This window comes from Sorex araneus, chromosome 10 (genome assembly GCF_027595985.1).
Source record: "Sorex araneus isolate mSorAra2 chromosome 10, mSorAra2.pri, whole genome shotgun sequence".
Classification (NCBI taxonomy): Eukaryota; Metazoa; Chordata; class Mammalia; order Eulipotyphla; family Soricidae; genus Sorex; species Sorex araneus.
This window is the reverse complement of record NC_073311.1, coordinates 12,508,370-12,533,343: the sequence shown is the minus strand read 5'-3', so window position 1 is coordinate 12,533,343 and position 24,974 is coordinate 12,508,370. Positions and strand designations below refer to the sequence as shown.

At 44.0% G+C, this 24,974-nt stretch overlaps 1 protein-coding gene across 1 annotated transcript in view; it reads right to left on the bottom strand.

Annotated features, from left to right (window-relative positions):
- MYRFL (myelin regulatory factor like) overlaps window positions 1-24,974 on the bottom strand; it is a 156,973-nt gene that overhangs the window by 46,824 nt on the left and 85,175 nt on the right. The window contains 5 exon segments of the mRNA XM_055118411.1: window positions 2,224-2,333; window positions 2,734-2,842; window positions 13,747-13,947; window positions 21,821-21,911; window positions 24,346-24,456. Of these exon segments, the coding sequence (XP_054974386.1) occupies window positions 2,224-2,333; window positions 2,734-2,842; window positions 13,747-13,947; window positions 21,821-21,911; window positions 24,346-24,456 (622 nt within the window).

Sequence of the window (24,974 nt, the reverse complement as noted above, 5' to 3'; positions counted from 1 at the left end):
CGCATGCAAGGCAAATGCCCTACCCGCCTACCCGCTGTGCTATCACTCCAGTCCAATAAAGAACTGTTTCTTTCCTTGTGTAGATAACACCCACCCAGTCTAATAAGAAAACTTTATCATTTTGGGGCTGGAGCAATAGCACAGCGGGTAGGACGTTTGCCTTGCACTCGGCCGACCCGGGTTCTAATCCCAGCATCCCATATGGTCCCCTGAGCACCGCCAGGGGTAATTCCTGAGTGAAGAGCCAGGAGTAACCCCTGTGCATCTCCGGGTGTGACCCAAAAACCAAAAAAAAAAAAAAAAGAAAACTTTATCATTTTGTTGTTAAAAATACATTTCCCGAACCAGATATTGGGTAAGGCACTTGCCTTGCAAGAGGTAGACCTGGATTCTATCCCTGGCACTATATACAGTTCTCTTAGCCTACAAGTGATTCCTGAGTGTAGAGCTAGGAAAAAACCTTGAGCACCACTGGGTGTGACCCAAACACAAAAACAAATAAACAAACAAAAAAACCTTTTGATTTTGTAGAGTTCCTGCAATGAAAATGCACATGTTAAATCCTTATTTCAGAAAATGTTGGCCTAAAGATGAATACTAATTTTCTGAAGTTTGTACTGCACTGTCTATGTTCCATAATTCCTTGAGCACTTCTGGTTGTAGTTCAAGCTCTCTCCCTTCCCCCAGGCCTCAGATACACTTCTCCTGCTACTACTCTGAAATGAAGTGATAGCCTGGTCTAAGAGACCAGAGAACTTCTTCTCTCTAAGATGGGCATTAAGAGGAGGCCCCAGGACCTCCAACCCCAGAAGCTGCATTGTAATAAGACTCCCAGTGAATCCCATAGAAGCATTGCCCCTGTGAACTGAAGCATTACACATCCCTCCCTAATTCTACAGAACCCTACAACCATCTCCTTTCCAGTGTCAAATATGAAGATGCAATGTAGGCAAGGCAGCAGTAGAAGGGACTGGCAACCTCAGGAAAGAGGCAAGCTTGCACAAAACTGACAGCTGCAAAATCAGGTAACTGTCAAATCACACACAGCATCAAGGCCCCGGCAGCCTCAGATCTGGCCACATGAGAAGGAGAGCTAATCTATAAAAACAGAACCAATCTATAAACTAATAACCTTCACAAGAGAATGATTTGAAAATCAAGGAATTAAGACAAGTCCCTGGGGGACTGAGGAGACATACATTTCTGAGTAAATATAACCCACTTTATGACTGTGCTGTGAAAGTCAAACAATTTTTTTTTTTTTTGCTTTTTTCTTTTTTGCATCACACCTGGCTCTGCACAGGGGTTACTCCTGGCTTTGCACTCAGGAATCACTCCGGGCGGTACTCAGGGGACCATATGGGATGCTGGGAATCGAACCCGGGTCGGCCGTGTGCAAGGCAAATGCCCTACCCGCTGTGCTATTGCTCCAGCCCCGAAAGTCAAACAATTTTGATGAAAAAGTGCTCCAAAAAGAAAATGAGCATTTCATGCAGTCTTCCATCATTCTCAAAATAACATTATTTTAATGACCATTTCAATGATACGATAAAATCAATCGCCTTCATAAATCTACTTCCATTTCTTAGACAAACTCTAATGAAATCTTCCTCTAGCGGTACTCAGCCTGGCAGTTGTGCCAGCCGGAAGGTCTGCCATGGTCCGTCCACAATGCAGTTTGGGTAAACGGAACCAGGGCCACGTGCATACTACGGGCATGCTCCAGCCCTTTGAGCTTCCAACCCTGTTTGATCTTTGTGTTAAGGGGCTCATGCTAAGTGGGCTTCCCCAAGGCTACTTTCCCTTCTCCCAAACCACTGAGATCTAATGCTTACAGTTGCATATTTGTTTTTCCTTTTAGCATTTCTTTGACCGTATATGACACTGATTTCCACCATGGTTGATGAAGGATTCTCTCTTTTCTTTTGTTCTTAAAGGCAACACCAAAGGTGCTGGGGTGGGGTACAGGGCCATTGCTAGAGGGACAGGCCTGATGATTCCATGCTCAGGTCAGCAATGCTGTGGGAAATGAGGGGGTACTTGGGATAGAGGGTGTGTGTCATGTGATACCAGGGATATACCTTAGAGTTTCCACCCTCAGCTTGTGCTCCAGTTCTTTGAGCTCTCTCCCAGACCCTAGTATCCTCTTCACTGTCCTGTTCTCTTGTGGAATGTTTCAGCACAGAGTTATACTAATGCAGGTAAATGCAGTTCAATGGTTACCTTATCGACCATGAGGAAGTTCTCCAACGTCTCTCCGTTTTCACAGGTGACATCACCAACCTCTCTCACGGCTCTGGGCAGGATCTCTTGCACTTCCTGGGCAATCATTCCTAGATGCAAAAGCACTCCAATAAATTTCATCAGGAAAGGGTCTTTCTGAAGAAAAATCCTCTTAGGGTGATACTGGTGCACCAGATTGCAGGGTGGAATATCAGACACCATACAGAAGACCTTTGTCCATTTTTTGCTTTGATCTATGATCTATGATCTATGATCTATGATGTATTTTAGAGCAAAAAACCACATTCGAGCTAAGAAACTCTGTAGAGAGCTCAAAAAGTGGGAGTGTTCTTTTCTCTGCTTTTTTTTGGACTCAAAGCCAAATGTTGGAAGCAATATGTAAATGCTAACTAGAAGATGTCAAATGTCATCACCCAACCTTCCTCTAAGGGGGAATTAATATGCTAATCATTGGCAGTACGAAAGGGAATGGGGACTCCATGAGCATACCTGTTTGATGGGCAGGGTTGATTCCCATTGCTGAGGCGAATTCAGGTTTGTAGTCATACTCGACAATCCTCATTTGGGCTATTCTTCTCAGCTGTTCATTTGTGTCAACCTGAGTTAATTACAGAAGGGCAGATCTCACCTGCTTAGATATATGCATTTCCGGTCCATGCACAGAGTGACCCAGACACGAATACTGCAGTGGGACGCCCCCGATTTTTTTTTTTCTTTTTGGGTCACACCCAGCAACTGCACAGAATTCACTCCTGGCTCTGCACTCAGGAATTACCCCTGGCCATGCTCAGGGGACCATTTGGAATACTAGGAATAGAACCCAGGTCAGTCGCCTGCGAGGCAAATGCTCTACCCGCTGTGCTATTGCTCCAGCCCCACAGGACTGCCCTTTTCTCTTGCCCAAGTTATCCTGATACTTTCATGTCTTTCTTCTCCATGGAATCAATGTTTTAAGGTTAGTGTCAGTGGCTTCCATCGACTGAGTAATAAACAGAGCCTGCGGTTTTCTGCCTAAATTACAGAACCCACAGTCCCTCATTTCCTGCTTTTGTCAGATTTTTTTCCCTTTGAGAGGTGAAGTCTCCTTTGGAGAAGGAGGTCACTTTATTGGGAAGGGAAACCATAGCTGCTCTGATTGCAAGGTAAATGGGAACTCTGTGAAAGACCAGAAACAGTCAATCTTGAAAATGCCACTTGAAAAGCCAGACTCTGTTCGAGTAACAACCTTTCAGCCACCCTAGACCATTGAATCACTTTAGAACTTACGGCCACCCTAAGAAACGTTCTTCTGGGAGCATATTGCCAACCCCGCTGGTCCACCTGCTGGCTTCTCAACACCTCTGGTTCAGACAGGTGGCATCCTCCCCCAGGCCCGAGCAGGGGCGTCCGTCCTGCTTTTCCTGGTTCACCAAGTCTCTCCCTCTTGTCATATAAATGCCTCAAAAAATTTCAATGGGTTCTAATCAAAGGGAGAACAATACAAGTTTTCCTGACACTAAAGATGTTTGATTCAAATGATTTCCTTTTAATTTGAATTTTGGCTTTTTTTTTTTTTTGCTCTTGTTGTTTTTAAGTTAATGGTGATTTTTTAAAAAATGACCTTATTCAACAAGGTCGAAAAATTGACAGTTGTACCTGGGTCCCTTCAGTATTTTATTAGAATATAATTGGATTCTGAAACCAAGGGTTCTCCGGAGTTAATATATTGCCTGAATATTCTTCTGTGTGTTGGAGCCATCAAAGACACTCCGTTGTTCCCACTAAAAGAAAACTGTTCTCAGCTCCTCCCTGGAGGATTTGTGGTTCCTCCTGAGAGCCAAGCCTTTATGTGCCAATAAATGCTTTCTGCCTACCCCTTGTTTGACTGGTTGTGAAAGGTTGTGGCTTGGTGCTTATCGGGCTAACTGAGCTAGCTTTACTTCAGTCACTTGCCAGAGAATGTCATTTTGAGTTCACAGTAATTTTGATAACTACTCTTATCAAAAGCTTGGTGGTTCAGGGGCCAGGGAAAAAGCTCAAAGGACCGAGTGCATGCTTTGCTTGAAGAAAGCTTGGGTTTAATTCCCAGCACTACATAAAAGTACCACACGGGTGGTACTTGGGTGAACCCCAAGTTCAGAGCTAGGAGTAACCCTTTGAGCACTGCAGGTGTGCTCCATTAGGGGGGGAAAAAGGATCTTGGGTTCACTTCATTCATTCATGTTACATTGAACTAACCTCAATCACCTTCACGATACCATGGATCGCATTCAGTGTTGGGATTTAAAAACTGATTGTTCCTTTAAAGTCTGTGTTCCAGACAGAAAGGCAGACTCCTCACATGTGATTGCGTCACAGTATGAGAAATGCAGAGAATTCTGGCTGCTCCCAGGAGGTTTCTGAAATACTTCTAGTGGAGGGAGCATAAAGAACAGCTTCTTAGTGCCAGAAAAGCCCAGTCAAGATCTCAAATTCTTTCATTTCTCAAACATGTTCCTAGGACTTCTGCTCAGCCTCAGAAACCCTTCCTTTCCACCACTAGCCTTCTCCCTACCAGAAACATCCCTTCAGCATGAGCACTCCTCTATTATTGTCCTCATATATTAATCTAATCATTGTTAAATAGACTTAGGCATCTAATCATAAAACAGATAATGGGGGCCAGAAATATTTAGCAACTTTCCTTTACACTCTTTTTAAAAATTGATTTATCACTAGTTGAAAATATTAAAAAATTTGGGGTTGATAGCTTAACTTCCAAGTGTGTATGTACCACCAAAGTTCTGGAGTTTCCACTGAGTCTAGGAGTTCATTTTGTTTTCTTCAAAGTGGTCTTTGACCTCTAAGACAAGGGAAAGACCCCCTGCCACGGTGCAAATAGAGCCATTCTTTCCCTTCACAACATTAATTAAAGTTATCACCAGTCAACCTGTTGTGGAACCTTTTTCATTTGTCTTCCCCACGGAGGACTGACACACTCATGAAGATGAGGATGTATTTCAGGACATGGTTTTCTGTTTGTCGCCAGCTCCTGTGAAAACTTACTACTTCTTTCAGGTAGGTTTCCAACTAATTATTTGTTGAATACATTAATATCTTAAGGGCCAGAGAGCTAGTACATGGATGAAGATATTTACCTTACAATACAGAAGACCCCAGTTTGATCCCTGGCGCACTAGGTGGTACCCCAAGCACTGTTAGGAGTGCTTCCTGAGTACAGGGACTGAGTACTGCTGTGTAGGGATCAAAAACAAAATGCAAAAATAAATAAATAAATAAAACCATTAAGACAGGAAGTAGTTAGGGAAAGAGTTAGGTATGGAGGTGGAAAGATGAGACTAAGTCAAGGATACCAGGAAGAAAGATGACAGTGAGCCAAGTCCTGTGGTGGCAAATCCCAGAAATGATATCTGCATCACACAGGCAATGTGGGCAAAGACTTTGACTATGAGGACTAAGACATGAGCCTGGAAGCGCATGCAGGCCACAGTAGGAAAATGCGGGTCAACCTCCTCTTGCCCTTTGCAGACATTTATCACTGTAAGCTCCTTCATTCATCTAACCAAGTTCACTGAGTAGCTATTAGGTCCTAGATGGTGTTCCAAGCACTGGGGATTCAATGCATGTTTCTCATTGGTAGCTCAAATTGCGATGAATACTTCATTATGTTTTAGTCATCTTAGAACCTGCAGATTACCTTAGCAAACTGTTTAACAAGTCACCGCAGAGAAGGAATGAAAGAAAGAAGGCAGTAAGAGGACAGAATAATCCCTCACGCTAATAGCAAGTGGGCTCATCCATGAAGATCCTTATGCCAGCGAATTTACCCAAATCTCTGCTCCCCATCCCATGGGAATCTTGTGAGACTTTACCTACTTCCTATTATCTCCTCCCTTTCCTCCCCGAGACCCATCATCCACCAACAGAGAAGCTGAATTCCGTCTTCACTTGTGATGGAACACCAAGGAAGTGCAGCCCTTACACAGGTTGTCTGATGGCTTAGAAGGAAAATGACTTCTATTATCAGAGTTGGATCCTTAAACGTATTCTTCTCCCAAGACATATTAATAGACATCACAATTAGGTTCTAGAACACTATTGCCATTATATTGCAGGCAGATTTGGGGGTTAATTTTTTTTGGGGGGTGGAAGTAGGGGGAGGTAGGTCTGGGGCCACACCCAGTGATTCTCAGGTTAGTCTACACCAGGAATTACTCCTGGTAGTGCTTAGAGAACCATATGGGATGCTGGGGATGGAACCTGGGTAAACTATACTTAAGAACTCATTGTCCTACCTATCTCTTTAGCCCTACAGATATTTTTTTAATCACTGTGAGCTACAGTTACAAAACTTTCATGTTTGAGTTTCAGTCACACAATGATTGAACACCCATCCTTCCACCAGTGTATATTTTCCACCACCAATGTCCTCAGTATCCCTCCCCTTCCCTGTCTCACCCCTCCCCCTGCTTCTATGGCAGACAATTTCCCTCTTTCTCTCTACTTATGGGTATTATGGTTTGCAATGCAAATACTGAAAGGCCATCATGTTTATCTACTTTCAGCACACATCTCACATCCCGAGCCATCCCTCCAACCATCAACTGACTTAGTGATCCCTTCTCTATCCCAGCTGCCTTCTCCCCCAGCTTGTGAGGCAGGCTTTCAACCATGGAGCAATCTTCCTGGCCCTTGTCTCTACTGTCCTTGGGTGTTAGTCTCATATTATGTTATTTTATATTCCACAAATGAGTGCAGTCATTCTATGTCTGTCCCTCTCTTTCTGACTCATTTCACTCAGCATGATACTCTCTATGATAAACAGATTTTTTTGACCAAAGAACTTTTGAGCATTGACTTACGAATCTAAACACCCACAGGAAATGTTTCTCTCGAAGAAAATGGTCTTTATTTTTCTAATGCTGGTTTGCCAATAAGTCAACGGTAAATATAAACTATTCATATGGCTTACATGTATACACTTGGCCTGGAGAAACCCTTGAGACAAGGGCTGGGCCTTCTTGGAGTCCCATTATAGGAACCAACCCAGACCAGCACTTAATGACTTGCTGGACAACTTAGTAAGAAACTAAAAACATAATCTGGCTGTTTGGTTTCATCTTGCCTGCAGCAGTTTGGGAAAGTTCTGGGGCTGCACATGGCCATCCTCAGAGGTATCTGTATACCTAACTCAACAGCCCTGAGGAGACAGGCCTGGCATCCACAGACGCCATTTGTTCAGGTAGTAAGATCTGCTCATCCCTTGCCTGGCTCAGGCCCATGCCCAAACTTCATTCTCTCTCCATAGCAGCTTGAATAACACTGGCTCACCCTGAACCCAGAACTTTTGCATTCAGCTCAGGGCCTGAGGAGAGATGGCATATGTGTTTGATTGATGTAGGATAACATGGGGTTTGTCCTTTTAGCCTTGCTGCAGGGAACTTAGTTTACCTTAAAGCAATGTCCTTTCTGTATGGACACAGGAAGACAGTTAATATTATGCTTTGTAACTTGGGAGTTGATTGATTCCAACAATATTTACTCCGGGGCATCTGCTTTCTCAACTCAGTTGCCCTTAGTCCCTAGCACCCCAAAAGCAGGGTCCCAATGAGGGACAGAATGGACCCAGGGCAAGCTATAAGCTACCCTGGCATCGAAAAGGGCCAGGCCAAAGTGCCACAATACTCAACTATAAGTTGAGAGCGTAATCATAGACAAATGCTGTCATGATCCAAAAGTAATGACGAGACTAGGACCCTGCTGGGGTTAGGAAGACTAACTTGGCCTGAGGACTGCGGTGTGGAATATATAGTGAATGTTCTCAGGAAGAACCAAACTTTAAGTCTGATATATCTCTTACTGTGTTCATACAGAATGACATTGCTAGAAATATTAGAAGTAAATTTACTATAACTATTTAAGCAGATTACTAGCTGAGGAAGGAAGAAAGGGACACACCCTGACACACCCTTGTTTGGACCCCATCCTTGAGCGGATCTCCTAGTAATCTCCTTAGATGAGATTTTGTTAATCTCCTCGAGAAGTGGTTTTACCCTTCTTTGTTGATTTGTTGATGTTCAACCCACCTTTGTGTTACCACCCTACGTGATTTCTATATAAACTAAGACTGTAACAGAAGTAGGGGAAGACAGTGTTCAGGGATCACTCCTGGCAGTTCTCAGGGGACCATTAGGGGTAACAAAGATGACTGCATGCAAGACCAGCACTACTCACTGTGCTATCTCTCTAACCCCTGACTTTAACGTTTATTGTTATTTTTTGACTGCCTTATTTTCCACCTTTACCACAAAACTGAACTGATGCTTTCAACGTCTCCATATTTCTTCATGCTCCTTTCCTTGCAGCACAACTTTCCCAAGTTCATTTTCCTCGGTGCCCACTGTAAGACCTAGGTTGTTTTCTCTGGTCTGTGGTCACCTCAGGAAATAGAACCGGCCTTCTAGTAACAACTGGCTCCCTCAGGCCCACCAAATTTCCCCTTTGCTTTTGTTTCACAGCTTTCAAACTTATCTCCCTTTCTCCCTTATCTCCTCTGGGCTTAGAGGTGTGTCAGATAAGCACCAGGGATCTTCTCCACTGGACTCTGTGCAGAATGCTCGTGAACTAAAAATCTGCAATGCAATCTGGGCTGCTTTGTAGGGGCAAGAGGGGCTGCCATGGCCAGGCAGCAGGCTCGTCGTTGCCCAGGCCACTGTGTTAGCCACACAGTCTGGATGCTTCCTTTGATGGCTGCTCATTCAGAAACCAGCTCTGCTTCCCATTGCTAAAAAGCAAACATCCTGTAATCAGATCATCAAAACTTCTCGCAACTTCCTGCCCCCCTTTCTTCTCTCTGAAACTGAGCTGAACTCTCTAGGATTAAGGAAGCAAAAACAAACTGACTAGACCATGTAACTGGGATGGTGTAGGAACCCCCTCCTGGGGGCAGATACATGGCTACATTATTTTGGCTTTTGATTAAGTCAAGAGAAAACCTTCAAAGTAACTTCATGGGGCCAGGAGATAGTGGTCATAAGTCATGCCTAGCTTGCACTCTGCCTAGGTTCAATTCCAGGCACCACATGAGCATCCAAGCTGCAGCCTTGGAGCCCCAACACTGCAGGACCTGAGCTGCATCTTATCCTTGGGTCCTTGCACTGAACTGCCTGCCAGATTGGCTGAAAATTGCCTGTGGGGCCCCAGAATCCTCCAAGCACAGCTAGGAAGTTCCCCATTCCCCCCAAAAGAAATAACCTTGTGCTGATAAGGACTCCAGGCCACACTGAATAGAACTGTTAATTGGAGACTAGAAATATAGCACAGCACGTAGAGTGCATGCCTTGCGTGCAGCTGACCCAGGTTTGATCTCCAATACTGTATATTGTGCCCTGAGCATTGCCAGGCGTGATCCCAGAACACATAGCCATGAGTAAGTCCTGGATATTGAAGACTACAACAGCCATACTTGATGGGCCATCACCACTTCCTACTTATTATTCTAAAAACTTACCTAAAAAAGCAAACTCTACCCGGCTAACATAGCACCATCACTTTCTAGATGTGGGATGTGTGATTGCATGTGCCTATGGCATGTTTCTCAATCATGAACTCAACCCCATACACATAAATATACACAATACACTCTGGAACACTTGTAAATGTGTACAGATTGTTGCATCACCATAACTCAGACTCTTCTCTCAAGATTATTCTCTGGTACCTTGTAGCCAACTTATACATTGTTTTCTTGTCAATAAGGTCCTTCCTTTCTATTTAGCTCTTCCTGTGATTCTTAGGTGACAATTCAAATACATTTGAAGGTCTTATTGGCTTTCAAATATTTTTTAATGAAATAATAGATCAATATCCCATCTAGCAAGTAAAAAGTTACTTCAATAAGTTATGCAAAACTCAAGATTTTTATAGTCTGAAGAGACAGGGACAACTTTAGGGTTAAAAAGATTCTTTGCGATCAAGCCCCCTTCTCTTACATGGAGGCCGAGGTCTCTTCATACATATTACCTCACTAGTGCAAACCAAGAAATTTCAGATTGGTTTAAAATTCCACTATGGGGAGAGGCAGAAACTAAAATTAGGTTAGCTCTTAAATCTTGATGGGGCTTTGGCAGACATGAATCTACTTTGGGTCCACTCTTTGTGTTAACTAGGTATCCTTAAACAGGAGCGGTCAATTGCCTCTAGCTCTATGCAAAGGCCCATTTCCAGCACAGTTGGGAGAATGAGTCTCTTTTACAAAAGCTGAAAATGACTGAATCAGTCTGAGGCACCCTCAGGAGACAGGTGGGCTGAATACCCACCCTGGCCGCTGCATCCACACCCTACCACTGCAGCTACGTTAACACTACCACTTCATGAATATTCTCTGCAGAGATACCAAACTGGGAATAACTTTAGATACATGGTGTGCTGGCTGAGAACTTCGGTATTTTTTGGAGTAGGGGTGGATAGCCTCCCCTAACCTCCATATTTGCTGAAACCTCAGCAGCCACACCGACCTCCCAAAGCCACTACCTTGTCAACTCATTGGCCCAGATCATAGATCCTGAAGTCTCTGAACACTTCCTAATTCCTCAATACTGAAATTCCAGGAGGAGTACACCAAATTAGATAGAAAAGAAAAATAGAAGCCAGCTAAACTCAATAAACAAAAGAAATAACATAGAAGGCTCATCTAGCAACACACAGCTTAATAAATCCTTAGACAAGGACTTAACCTGTGATCAAATATAACAATTTTCACATAAATTGATTTTTTATACTTATTGATTTTAATGTTGGAATTTTGTTATGTAATCAGTGTTAATTCTAGAATTGTATCAATAGTTGTGGCCTTTTCTCCATTAAAATTAAAAAAGAAAGGAAAACAAATGACGGAATCAGGGAGCTATGATGATAAAACTGAAACATCGTGAGCACCACCACCATCACTACCATCTCTCTTGTCTGCAATCAATGGCAAAAAGAACAGATAAGCTTTCTAGAGACATATTATTTCATAGATGTATGAGCAAAGGCCTATTAAACTAGGCCAAAGATTAATAATTGACAAGAGCAACTGTCCTTGCCTCAAAGTTAAAAGATAAGGACCATATTCCTCATTTTTTTCTTCCTCAAAAGCCTACTCCCTACTTTGTCTGGGTCTGTAGGCAAGGCTGGGTACCTCAGGAGACCAGCCCACGATTCTTCGGAAGCCCAGGCCTATAGCCAACCATTTCTTTAAACTTCCCTTTCCTTCTCTAGTAACAACCTTTATTATGACCAGGCAGACAAGATGAACATGAGATTATCATCGCCCCACAAGCTGCCTGGTTGCCCATAAAGCTCTTCTTCTCAGTATCTCACTGTGTCTCTCCTCTGACTGGCCCACAAGTGGTTGTGCCGCAAACCTTCTCAGTGACATAAAGAACATATATAAATATAAAATCATTAGATAAATAAATGTTATCAGCATTTTTACAGGTAAATTTTATCTACTTACTTAGCCTCACATAGCTAAAAATGCATCGTGTGTTGGAACTTAGAAAAACCCCTTAGCCTCTGTAAAAGGAAACTAGTATTCTCTCTTCTCAGACTGGAAAAGAGAATCATAGATGATACTTGACTCAGTTTTCCAGAACCAAGACTAAAACTTGAATCAAACAAGAGTCTGGGATTCTATTTATTCCATTATGCTGTTGTGAGAAAAAAATGGGATCTGGGAACTTTATCTGTAGGATCGGGGTAACATTTCATTTATATGGTACAGACTTCCTAAAAGGGAAGTTCAAGAGAAACTGTTAATTTTTTTTTAGTTTTTCTCTTTTTTAAAATTTTTTATTAGTGAATCACCGAGAAACTATTAATTTTAAGACAACATATTTCTTCAAACCAAGAAGTACCCTGTGAGGTTGTAGTCAACGGAGCTGTGGAAATAAGTGGTGCCAAAACGGTGGTGCAGAATTTGACTGTTTGTCATCCTCTACCTACATTAGATTAAGACATGTAAGGCTTTGGTAGAGCCAGTGGAACGGGTGTGTCTGAGTTGGCCGGCATTTTAAAAGCAGGAATTTTATCTCTCTCTAAAGGTCAAGCACACAGTATCTCTATCTGCAAATGTATGTGAGAATTTTCTATCCCTGAGATTTCCCATCTGGCTAGAAGGTCACAGTTCTTACAACATGAGATGTAGCTTTGTAATCAGCATAAAAAGTCTACAATTACAACCATTCTCTAGAATCCTCTCAGCAAAGGAAGACATTCCTCGGCCAGTTTAGAAAAACCAGTGACAGATTTGCACAGGGAGAGGAATGCAGTCTGGAAGAACAGCCAGTGATTGATAGATTAAATCTTTTATTAACTAAAAAAAAAAAACAAAGAAAGAGAGGGGGAGGAGTTCAGATGTGGGGGGGGGACAACTAAACAATTCTGTCACAGCCTGAACAATGCTACCAGTAGTGGTAGAAGTAATGAATGGAAAATGATGACACTGGAAGTGAAACCCAGAGTGTCCAGGCTAAGCAATTAGCAGCTGAACCTTCCCTGTCCCATTCATTCCATTATGATCTCTGTAGCAACACTGTAGCACTATTGTCCTGTTGTTCATGGAGCGGGCACCAGTAATATCTCCATTGTGAGACTTGTTACTGTTTTTGGCATATCGAATACACCACAGGTAGCTTGCCAGGTGCGGGAAGGATACTCTCAGCAGCTTGCTGGGCTTTCCGAGAGGGACAGAAGAATTGAACCCAGGTTGGTCGCATGCAAGGCAAATGCCCTACCCCGCTGTGCTATCACTCCAGTCCATTTATGATCTCAGTGGGTTTAAAAGATAAGTGACTCAGTGGGGAGACACATTTCCATCTGACAGAGACACCTGAATTCTCGCAGGGTGAAGCCTTCCATCTAAGGTCACTTGGCTAGGGTAAGTCCCAGGTAGAGTGGCAGCCTCCTGATTTCTGAGTGCCACCAGGTCATTACCTCTCTTTGGTGGGGGAAGATCTTGACCCTGAACGTCAGGCAATAAAGTCAACTTTGGCAGGGCAGAAGGAGCTCTTTTCCAACTGCTCCTCAAAGGACAGTGAGTAAGGAAGACCATTGGTAGAGCGATGGTACCAGGGACCCTGGGAAGAAGCTGTTGGAAAGGTCAGAAGAAATCGGGGCAGGAAATGAGCTGAATCAGAGGCCAGAAGATAAATGGGGAGAGAAATGGAAGAAAAGAGGCCTGCTCTGGCAGTGGAGTAAGGACAGAAGCCGGTGGCGAATGACCCAGATACCTCCTGTAGGAGAAGCCAGCACTCTTCGGCCTTGGCTCTCTGCTCCTACCTTACAATCCATCTCTAGGGGTGGTCAGTAGAAAGGCTATCACTTCGACACTTGTCACTGAGTCTGGCTTCACACAAGCACCAACACCTGAGTCACTCTAGGTGAGGTGTGTCAGAGACCAGGAGGCGCCCCCCCCCCCCCGTGCCCCTCCCCACCCCCCGCCAGTTAACTCAGGCGTCAGGGGCCCACCCAAGGCCTCACCTCCTGGATATTCTGCTTTGCCCGGCTGTCAGAGGGATGCATGATTGTCCCCATCACTTTTGCGTTGCCGCAGACAACCAGGGCTTCATCCGGGGCATCTGTGTTTATTCCTACTCGACTGTGACAGACAACAGATTCTGGAACTTGTCCTCTCTGCCACAATGTGTCACTGTCATTTTCAAATTGCCCAGGATTAGAGGCCTGGGGGAGGGAAAAAAAAAAGCACATAAATATATTACAATGAAAGTTACAGTTGCCAGCCTTCCTCAGCAAAGTAGAATGCTCTCTGAGTCTTTTCACATGGAGAGTTGTATGTTGAATGACACATTCTGACATATCCAAATTACTGTGGTTGCAGGAGAGCCAAGCTTGTGGGGAGGGGGCTGGGGCACGCTCCCCTAACTGCTCTGCAGAAGTAGGTGCTCTGTATGCAGTCGGTCTCAATGGCACCCATCTGTAATTGAGAATGTGTCATGGGTGGCTGGCAAGGAAGATGACTCAAAAGTAAGAATTTTTAATATTTATTTATTATTTTTTTTTTGCTTTTTGGGTCACACCTGGCAATGCACAGGGGTCACTCCTGGCTCTGCACTCAGGAATTACCCCTGGCGGTGCTCAGGGGACCATATGGGATGCTGGGAATCGAACCCGGGTCAGCTGTGTGCAAGGCAAATGCCCTACCCGCTGTGCTATTGCTCCAGCCCCAAAAGTAAGAATTTTTAAAAGATAATAATGACCATAATTTATAATCAGACTATGACATCAGAAAATATTACAAGTTTCCAGCCAGACAGATAGGACGGGAGGTACTTGCCTGCAGCCAACCATGGTTCAATCCTCACAACCACATAGTCCACGGTCCCCTGAGGCCGACCAGGAGTGATCCCTGACCACAAAGCTAGGAATAAGCCCTAGACACAGCCAAGTGGAGCCCCAAAGCCCACCAAATATATCAACATATTATATTTATAATAGAGTTATGTAGTATTATATCAAGCAGTAGATAATATAATGCTATTATTAAGACTAAAAATTTTAAAGTTGGTGTACTTAGCCATTTTATAGTTTGAAACACTTTTATGACTAGCTACACAACTAACAGGCAAATGGCATATAGATATTTAAATACTCCCAGTAATTTCTTCCACATGGAGGATGCTACAGGAAGAAGGTACCAGCCTCCTGTGAACTAATCTATACCCCAAATCTGTGCTCTTGTTCTTACTCTACTGATTCCAAGACTCTGAACAGATGCTAAATTACCCAGGGTCACAAAACTATTAAGTTCTAGAGCTGGAATAATAGTTCCTTTGACTATTAAATAATGATTCTACTTCTCTTATTTCAGTGTTGTCTAGAGGTATCCTGAACCAAATACAATCTTGGGGGGTAGAAGGAACACCATCCAAGGGAAACTTACTAGGAAAACAAAGTTCTGGAAACTTTATTATTAAATTAAATTTTTTTTTTTTGCTGAAGATACTTGCCATGGTTCTGTCTTTCCTCCTGCTTTCTTTTTGTAGCTGATGGAATTATTTCTAAATATCCCCAACAATCTTTAAGTAGGGAACTCCGACACCCTCAACATCCTCACCAAAAGATTTGTTTCTAAAATTTTGGCCCATCTTACTCTTCTGAATGTGACTTCTATGTGTTTGGGACAAGTGTGACAAATTCAACAAACAGTGGGGACTCAAATCATGCAAGCAGTCAGCACTAGAGCATGGTGTCCACAGGCCCAAGAGGTTAGGGGACACTAGTGTGGAGAATGCCCCAGACAGTCACAGCGGTTTCCTCAGGGAACAAGCTGCAAAGTGTAAGTAGAAACTGGAAGGAAGGAGATTCTGTTTGCTATATACTGTCTGGGTGTTGTTTGAATGCTCTTACCGTACGCATGTGCTACTAATACAAAAAATAAGTAAAACCACAAAGTTCTTAGTTTGGATTCAGTTAAAACATTTTTAGGTCATCTACTTCTGGTTTCATTTCCACTTGTTTGAACTCTGAGCTGCTTGGAAGACTCAAATTCCATAGATAAGAGCTGTGAAAGAATGTACAGTAGCAATTGGTACATTACTTTGTGTGAATTCACTTAAGCAAAAGGCTTTTTTGCAAGACCCCTAGAGCTCTCTTAGGTATGAATACAAAATTGGCTTTGACTCAAATCTCCTCCACTCCCCTCTTCCTCCCCCTTTACTCTTCTCTTTGTCCCTTCTTCCACCTTCCCCCTCCTACCCCCCTTTCCTGTCTTTCTCTCCCACCCCTTCCTTTCCCTTTGCCCTCCCCTCCTCACTTACATTCTCTCCTCCGCTCCCCTCCCCCTCCTCCACCCCTTCCCACTGTTCTCCCCTCAATTCCTCACCTCTAGTTTCCCCACCTCTTCCCTCTTCTCCTCTTCCTTCCCCACTTCTCACCCCTCTCCCATTCCTTCCCCTTCTGTCCCTTACCCCTTCCATTCTCCTCTTTTCCCCTGCTCTTCCCACCCTTCTTCTTCCTTCCCTTCCCTTCTCTTCTCCTCCCCTCTTCTCTCCTCTCCTCTCCCTTCCCCTCCCTCTCCCTCTCCCTCTCTCTCTCTCCCTCTCTCTCTCCCTTTCCTTCTCCCTCTCATTATCTCTTTATCATGTAGTATCTCCTTCCTCCCTCCCCTTTCCCTTTTGGGGTCACTCCCAACAAAGCTCAGACACTGGTGTCACGATGATAGATAAGTCCAACTGTGCTCTGTGGTACCTGCGCCCAGCAGTATGCAGTGCTGAGTACAGGGTGTGGATGAGTTCTGAGTACTGGCTGTCAGGGATGGACTCAGGCCTCACACATGCTCAGCATGGGGTCCACCATCTCCTGCACCTGGATTCCGATGTTTTAACATCATACAATCAGCTATATCCAAAGGTATGGCATAGCAAACGATAATATATTTTGTTCTGCTCTAAACATAATGAGCTAAACTTCAAGGAAACAAGATTGAACAGTGACAGGCTTTTGGGTTTTTAGTTTTGTTTTCACTTAAAGATCTCCAGGATAATTATCTGGTGAGTAACATGATGCTGGGAAAGAGGCTATTAGTAGATTTACTTCTTTGGAACAAGCAACAATGTCACTTGACTAAGTAGACACCATTGTGACAGGGAGTACAGATTGACAACATTTTAAATATATAGTCCTAATTGGTAGCACTGTAGCACTGTCGTGGCACTGTCCTCTGTTGTTTATGGATTCGCTCGAGTGGGCACCAGTAACGTCTCCATTGTGAGATTTGTTACTGTTTTGGCAAATGCCCTACCCGCTGTGCTATCGCTCCAGTCCAGTCCTAATTGGTAACAAGAAATTTTATAAATTCTGTGATTTTTTCCCCCTGATTTGGTTTCCACAATCTGAATGTGTCCAAGCAAGCTAGAATGTTTTTTTTCTGGAATTTTGAAATTATATTCACATGGGACCCAATAGTAGTTGATTCATATTAAGAGCAAAATTAATTCCCATTCTAAAATTATTTTATTTACATCACATTCTCATGTATTTAGGGAAGACTTGAACAATTATGCTTATACTGCATTATGTCTATATTACATTAATTGGCTGTGTGACCTTGGGGCCATCACTTCACTTGTCTCAGAAGAAAGTTAATAATGTCTTCTTTACCTATACTGCAGGGTGTGGAATTCACTGAGCTCAAACATGCAGGGACGTTTTTACATACAGGAAATTGAACAGTCTCAAATTCATCCACCACCACGCTCCAGTAGCTGGATCCACACTCCTCAACTATGCAGTGCACCTCAATTCTGGGGAATTCCGTTCACAAAAAGACAATGTAAATGGTGCCCCCTGCAGGGGCTTGCTTGGAATCAGAAACAGCTTTCCTAGCAATTTCAGGCCAGCGCTTTAAGTTTGGAAGGAAAAGCTGGCCTTGCTTTGCGTTATCGTCCTCTGTTTTAACATCTAAAACACCAAAAGAGGAGAATAGCAGAGCTTGAGCGAAGGAAAACAACTTCTTAGAAATAAATTTTCTACCTTCAAAAGAGCTATGGAAAATGGACCTAGAAACATTCTGTACCAAGTGCTGCTTAAGCTGTGGTCCACAGTCCAGCCAAGTTAGCATCTCCTTGGGAGCGTTCAGGAATGTATGTACTTGAGCACCTCCAACCCACTGAAGCAAACACTTCAGGAGTGTGAACCAAGCTCTCTAGGGATTCTTCATAAGTTCTCCAGGCAGAAGCCACAAGGATCTTGCTAATGTGTGTGAATTACATCTCTGTGCCATGCTCTAGGTCACAAGTTAGCCCCTCCATTATGGATGGAAGGTTCTGTTGAATCCTGCTGTAGAGTGAAACAGACATCTCTCGGTACGCTGACTCCTTTGGATAAATAAAAATTCACCTGATACCTGGAAAAGGGATGTGTATGTGTGTGTGAGTGTGTGTTGGGAGAGAGAAGGGAGGACTGTGGAGAGAAACCCTCTGATGTCAATGCAAATGGACAGAAAATGATGCTGAGTAGCTCTACTCTACTGTGTCCCTTGCTATTTTGGCAACTGCACTCTTACTCTTTCTTCTGTCTTCCCTGCTCCGGGGAATTGGCTTTCCACTTCACTACAGTATAAATGCAGAGCAGTCAAAAGGGACTTCTTAGGGATGTTCTTCAAGAAAAGAAATGGAAATTTAATCTATTAGTTTTCAAAACTGAAAAAAAACCTCAGTGCGTCGTTGAAAAGCAAACAAAAGTAATCATCCCTCCTGCTTACAACACAGTGCCCCGAACCCTATTTAATTATACGTCTGAGAACAAAAATGGAGCCGATGGAAAAGCCTAGTCATTACCAAGGAGAGGCTGCAGGAACTCTGCTGGGGAATGCTCCCAAAAACAAAGACCTGGGAAATAAATCCATTCCTCAGAGTAAATCTTAATTTTCATTAAATTGGCCAATTTACACTACAGGATCATAATAGGTTTCTAAAATTGTTCTGATTGACAGTGCAGATGAACAATTACTGGGGCCTGCCCATCAGGCTCTCTTTAAGGGGAATTCTTACCAGTGTGGTCTCCTGAATCCCACCTGCAGCCCCCACCACTGAAACTCTGCTCAGAACCTCACACAAACACCTTATGGTAAATCTCTGCTATCAAAAAAGACTGATTCCTGGCCTTCAGACAAACCTGAAAGTTTTCTAGGTGCAATTTATTATTTCTCATGCAACATAGTCAGAGCTGATAACGTCCTTAGCTGTTCCCCCGCCCTGCCCCCACCGCTCCCCCCGACACACCCCATCTTCATTCTGAAGCTCAAACCAACAGTCCCAGGCCACAGCTTCTGAGGGCACATCCAACTGGCTGTTTTGAGATGTGTATGCTGGCCTGCTCACGTCAAACCCATAACGCATACACCGCTCAGTACTCTTTAGAATCTCATGTGCTCTGTGGATAGCGTTAAAATTCAGATTCAAATACTGCCATTTCTGGGCAGAGGGGTTGCTTTGGACCACCCCGCCCCCCCAGATGTGCTCAGAAGATATTCCTGGCTCTGTGCTCCGGAGTGATCTGGGAGGCGCTCAGGGGACCAAATGCAGTGCCGGGGGTCAAACCAGGTTCAGCGGGACAAAAGGCAAGTGCCTTAACCCTGACCGACCCCTCTGTCCAGCCCAGTGCTATTTCTTCAAGTTGGTTTTTCTCTTTGTTGGTTTAAACAGTGAACAAGCCAACCGTCAATGCTTCTCTTTACTTCTGTATTTAGGATTGAAAACAAAATAATATCAAGAAGTTATTTCCAGTGGGGGTTGTGCGGAAGCATGAAAAGCATCTGTGTAGTTACCATGGTCTCTTCTCTTACTGCTGCTTTCTTCCTGCCATGCTTCCTACGGCAGGAAGAAAGCTATCAAATCTGAAATATAATTTTTAAAGACAACTCTCTTGAATAACATGATATCCAGTGTATACTACATAGGTATTTATGCCCAGTGTAAATTTCAGAAACTCTGATCTGGTGAAGCCACAATTAAGAGAGAAGTTACCTGCATACTGGGGCTGTGTTCTTGGTAACTGCATTTTCGGCAGTGAGGCTCTCTCCTGGGGCCATGTGGACTTACACAGGAATAGAGCAGCACTGCAGCAACTATCAGCAGGAAATGGAGGATCCTCTGGCCCAGATAAATTATTCAAAGTATGAGGATGACTCACAGCATGGAACTCAAGTAGGAATTACACGCTCAGAGTGGTGCTTTCATGCTATCTAATCTAGACTGACTCTGAAAAGAGAGGCCTCACTGGCTTGAGTCCTTCCTCTGAGAAACCAGACACAACATGCAAGGTAGGTTTCCAGACTTGACTTTAGATCAGACAGTTAGAGCAGCAAAACCATCCCAGACTCCACCAGGGAGGTGTTTGAGGTCACTCTGCACTCTGCTGAGGAATGCATGGGGACCTCTGGCCTTGGCTCATGACCAGAAAAGGGTCCCAGCTGCCTTGGTCCCAGGGAAGCCTTGTGGATCACAGGTTAGGTCAGGATCCATGGAAATGCAGGCAGGCTGGCCAGATGGAGCCCAGTTCTCGGCCTCAGTCATCTGAACACTGTGGCACTCATTTCTGTCACTCCCTCACCTCCATTCAGATCGTGAGATTCCAGTTGAAGGATTTCTAAGAATAAGTGATTTATTATGTTTCTCGTGGGGAGAGGGATGGGGGAAGGAGTGGTGCTGGAGACAACACCTGGTGGAGCTCACAATTTACTCCTGGCTCAGGCATCTCTTTGGGCAAGGCTCAGGGACCAAATGTGACGCTCAGTATCAACCAGATTAGCTGCGTGCAAGACGAGCACGTTACCCATGTCGCATCTCTCCAGCCTCAGACTTGTCATTTCTAATTGAAGAAGAGAGTTACAGTGACAGTGAAGGGAGTCACACAAAGGATTCTTTGTTTCAAGAATAACCATTCAGGACAAGGAAAGAGAGACTTCCCCAATTGGACAGAGCTTGTCCCTGGGCCTCTGGTTAAGCGTGAGTATGCCTGTAGTAAACACTTTTCCCTGTTGCAGCCTGCATGTCCTCCCTGTGTCACTTCTGAGACATATGACAACACAACCGGGCTCCTGGGCCGCTGGACCTGTGCTTAGCAGTTGCCTCATGCCCCTGGCCCTTTCCAGCTTCACCCTGGCAACTACCCTCAGCTGCAACTGTGAACAGCTTTATGTTCTGTGGCTGCGAAGACACCAGTCCACAGCTGGGACCAAGCAGACATTTAGCAAAATGTGCTAAGTCCCAACTATGTGTTGGGCAGAAGACCAGATGTCCGTGGGCTTACCAACCACTTTGGGACATAGAATCCATTTCTATTGCTTCCCCCCACCTTGAGGGCTTTGAGGTCAGACAAAAGTGGGTTGTAATTTGGGCGCCATCATTGACAAGCTGTATGGTCATGAGTGATGCTCTCACCCTCTTGAATCACTGCTCCTCGGGTGTAAAGAAGACAATGTCAGTGTAAAATTATGTCCTATATTCATTATTTAGTCTAAGAATCAAGAATATGGTGTAGGGGCTGGAGCGATAGTACAGCAGGTAGGGCATTCCTGCATGCGGCTGACTCAGGTTAGATCCCCGGCATCCCCTCTGGCCCTCTGATCATCACTAGGAGTGATTCATGAGTGCAGAGCCAGGAATAACCCCTAAGCACTACTGGGTGTGACCCCAAAACAACAACAATAACAAAAAATGTAAAAAATAGACTTTCTCCATCAAGACACTACAGATTTTCAGGAAGGAATCCTTCCTGGTGTGCGGTATTCTGTGCATTGTTGTGCATTAAGCAGTAACTGTAGCCTTTACCCATGGTTAGGGGAGATCAGCAGAACTCCCCAGCTGTGACAACCCAAAGTGGTTGCAGATATTGCCACATGACCTTGGGACACAAAGTTTCCCCTAGTTGAGAACCACTACATAAAAATAAAAATAATTGTGTCTGCTTTTACCATTTTGAGAAGCTGTGATGGAGAAACAGTATACATCAAGCAGGTCTTAAAAAATGTAAAATTTTCTCCCTAGGAAGGAAAGAACTTTTCTCTCCATGAAAGCCAAAGAACTGAGCTTACCCTCACAATGATCCTTTCAGAGACATGGGCCGATAACAAGTAGAACTGGTCTTGGTTCGCAGCGTACAGTCCAACCACCAACATGAAGTATCTAAATGAGAAACAGTAGCTCAACGTGAGCATGGAGGGGAACACAGACATGATACGTGCAACCGGAGCACTGCTAGATGTGGTCCACAAGCCAAAACCATTTTTTACATATTTAATAAAATTTAATTTAATGAAAACTATATCTATCAGAGGACATTTAGCTTTAAGAACAATATGAAAAATCTTTGACAACTTCTAGAACATGCTACAGATTTCTAATCCCTAAAGAACAAGACTTCTCCCTAAATCTAAAGAAACTTAGTAATCATTGGTATAATCATCATTAGTATTTAATACTATTGTCACATTAGTAATAATATTATTATCATTAGTACTAATACTATCAGTATTACTATCTACTGAGTGCTCAAAAAAATCAGCACAGGCATATCTACGTGATTTCACTTAGATCGAGAACAACCTACTAGAGTAGGCTATTGTTTCTTAAAGTGGATGGTACTGTCCCCCTGCCAGGTAGGGACTGTGGGGACTAGAACAATCCAGGGCATGGTAGTAGGCCCAGGAGCAGCTGGGAATGCTTTGTGATTTGCCACTTCTATCAGGTAGGTCTCCAGGGAAGTGACAATTGACTGGTGCAGGGGTGTGGAGGTGTGTTTGGGCCCAGACCTGATGGTGCCCAGGGATTCCTCCTGGCTCTGTGGGGAGGGATCACTACTGGCAAGTTTAGGGAACAATATGCAGTGCCAAGACTCTTATTAGGGTCAGCTGCATGCAAGGCAAGTGCCTTAACCTTGTACTAGCTCTCTCGCCCCTGAGTGACATTTTCCCTGAAAAGGGGCAGAAGGTTAAATAAGTTTGGAACCTCTATCTGGAGTAGGATGTGGTGATTGTCTCCATTTACAGACTAGGAAAATAAGCCTCGAGAGATTTATGCTCAAGGTCACCCAGTTTGTATATCAAATATTGTATCTAATCCTACAACCAATTTCAACTAAACAAAATGAAAGTAAACTTTCAGGGCCAAGAGATAATCCCTTAAGCTCCTCTAGATGTGGTACTGAAACCAAAACAACACTGACAAAAACATTTTTATTTTAAGACCAATAGTGGTTACCAGAAAGAAGTGAGGGATAGGGATGGATAACCTATATGATGACAAAAGGGTTTAAATGAACAAATGGAGGATAGAATTGGATTTGGTTTTTGTTTGTTTTATTTTTGAGGCCCTTTTCAGTGGTGCTCAGGGCTGAGTCCTGGCTCAGTAATCAGGGATCACTCCTGGCAGTACTCAGGGGACCAGATGTGATGCCAGGGAGATGCCAGGGACCAAACTGGGATTGGCCATATACAAGTCTAGTAAGAAACTTAACCCCTGTAACTATCTGTATGGTCCAGAATTGTAATTTTATTTATTTATTTGCTTTTTGGGTCACACTCAGTGATGCACAGGAGTCACTCCTAGCTCTGCACTCAAGAATTACTCCTGGAGGTGCTCAGGGGACCATATGGGATGCTGGGAATGAACCTGGGTCAGCCACATGCAAGGTAAATGCCCTACCTGCTGTGCTATCACTCCAGCCCCCAGAATTGTAATTTGTAATGGTGAACTGAACTTAGTATAAACATTAAAGATTTATCATGAAGCCTACCTGACCTTATTTTATCTTATATAATAGTAACCATACTATAGTAAACTTTTCTGTAGACTTAAATGCTACTTCCCAAACTTTGAGCCTCCTGCAGTCCTAAAGTACCTTTATTATGATGCAAATCTCCCAATCCTGCCTTCAGGGCTTTTGATTCAGATCTTCAGCAGGGCCTCAGAACTTGCATTTCTACTTGTTACTAGAATTAGTCAGACTATGTCATCTCTCTAGTTCAGACTAGAGCGATGAGAACTGCAGGTCTTAATCAGTGGTGCGGATTCATCACAATTATAAATTTTCCTTTGTGAGGCCAGAGCAATAGTATAGTAGATAGACACTTGCCTTGCAGGCAGCTCACCCAAGTTCATTCCTCAGCCCCCCATATGGTCAGTCCCTTAAGCCTGCCATGAGTGATCCTTGAGTTCACAGTCAGGAGTAAGCCCTGAGCTCCACCAAATGCAAACAAACAAACAAAACCCACCGTTTCCTTTGTAATCAGAGGGTCACAGAGGGACCTCAGGACTCTGAGCACTGTACTGGAAGCAGTATACACTTTTGAGAAACATAATCACTCCTCCATCCTTGGATGGCAAGGGGGATAGAAACATGTGGACTCTCAAGAGAATTTGGAGAAGATATGCAGATTTGAGGCTGGGGGAGAGCAGGCGTTCCAGGAGCAAGGACACTTGAGGAAATGTTCCTGGTCAGTAAGAGTCAATACACTTGAGTAGGAAGAGCAGGAAAGAGTCTGGGGAAGGCTGGCTTTGCCGGTGGGCAGGGCCAGGATGAGAGTATCCAGCCCTGTGGGGTGTCCAGAGACACCAGTACCTCTGGTCAGGATTTGGCTTCCCCTTCTTTCTCATGTTATTCGCCGTGGTTTCGCTGAAGTGCAACCGGCCCAGCGTTACCTTGGTGACCTGGTCGGCTAGCAGGTCAACTCTAAAACAAACAGCAGAGATAGCAAGAGGTTGTCAGAGAACATAGAGTGTCGAATCATAGCCAACCCATTCTTAGTATGTGTGGTTCTCAGCTCTCATCATGCCATGGAAAGAAGTTTATTCTGGCCACTGACCTCAATGCGCTCTCCCGGCACAGCCAGGAATGGCCGAGAATATTCTTGAATGGTAGGTAAGAAGCGCTCCTTCAGCCCGTGTTACTCAAGACTGCAATTTCTGCTCCTGATTGCTGGGGGCCACATGGTCCCTAAAGCATGGGGGGAGTGGAGGGTACTTCTACCTCCACCATGGGAAAAATAGACAGATCTCATCTGTGCCTTGGTCACCATGGCTATTTCTTTCCTAACGCTAGCCATTTCTCTAGGTTTCTCAGAAACTTCTCACCTTGACCAAGTATCTGCCTTCTCCTCAGTCAGCCCTGGAGAGAGCATCCTCCCAGGGAAGACAGCTCATGCCTTCCCAGGATAACTGATGCACCAGACCATTTCAGAGCTATGTTTG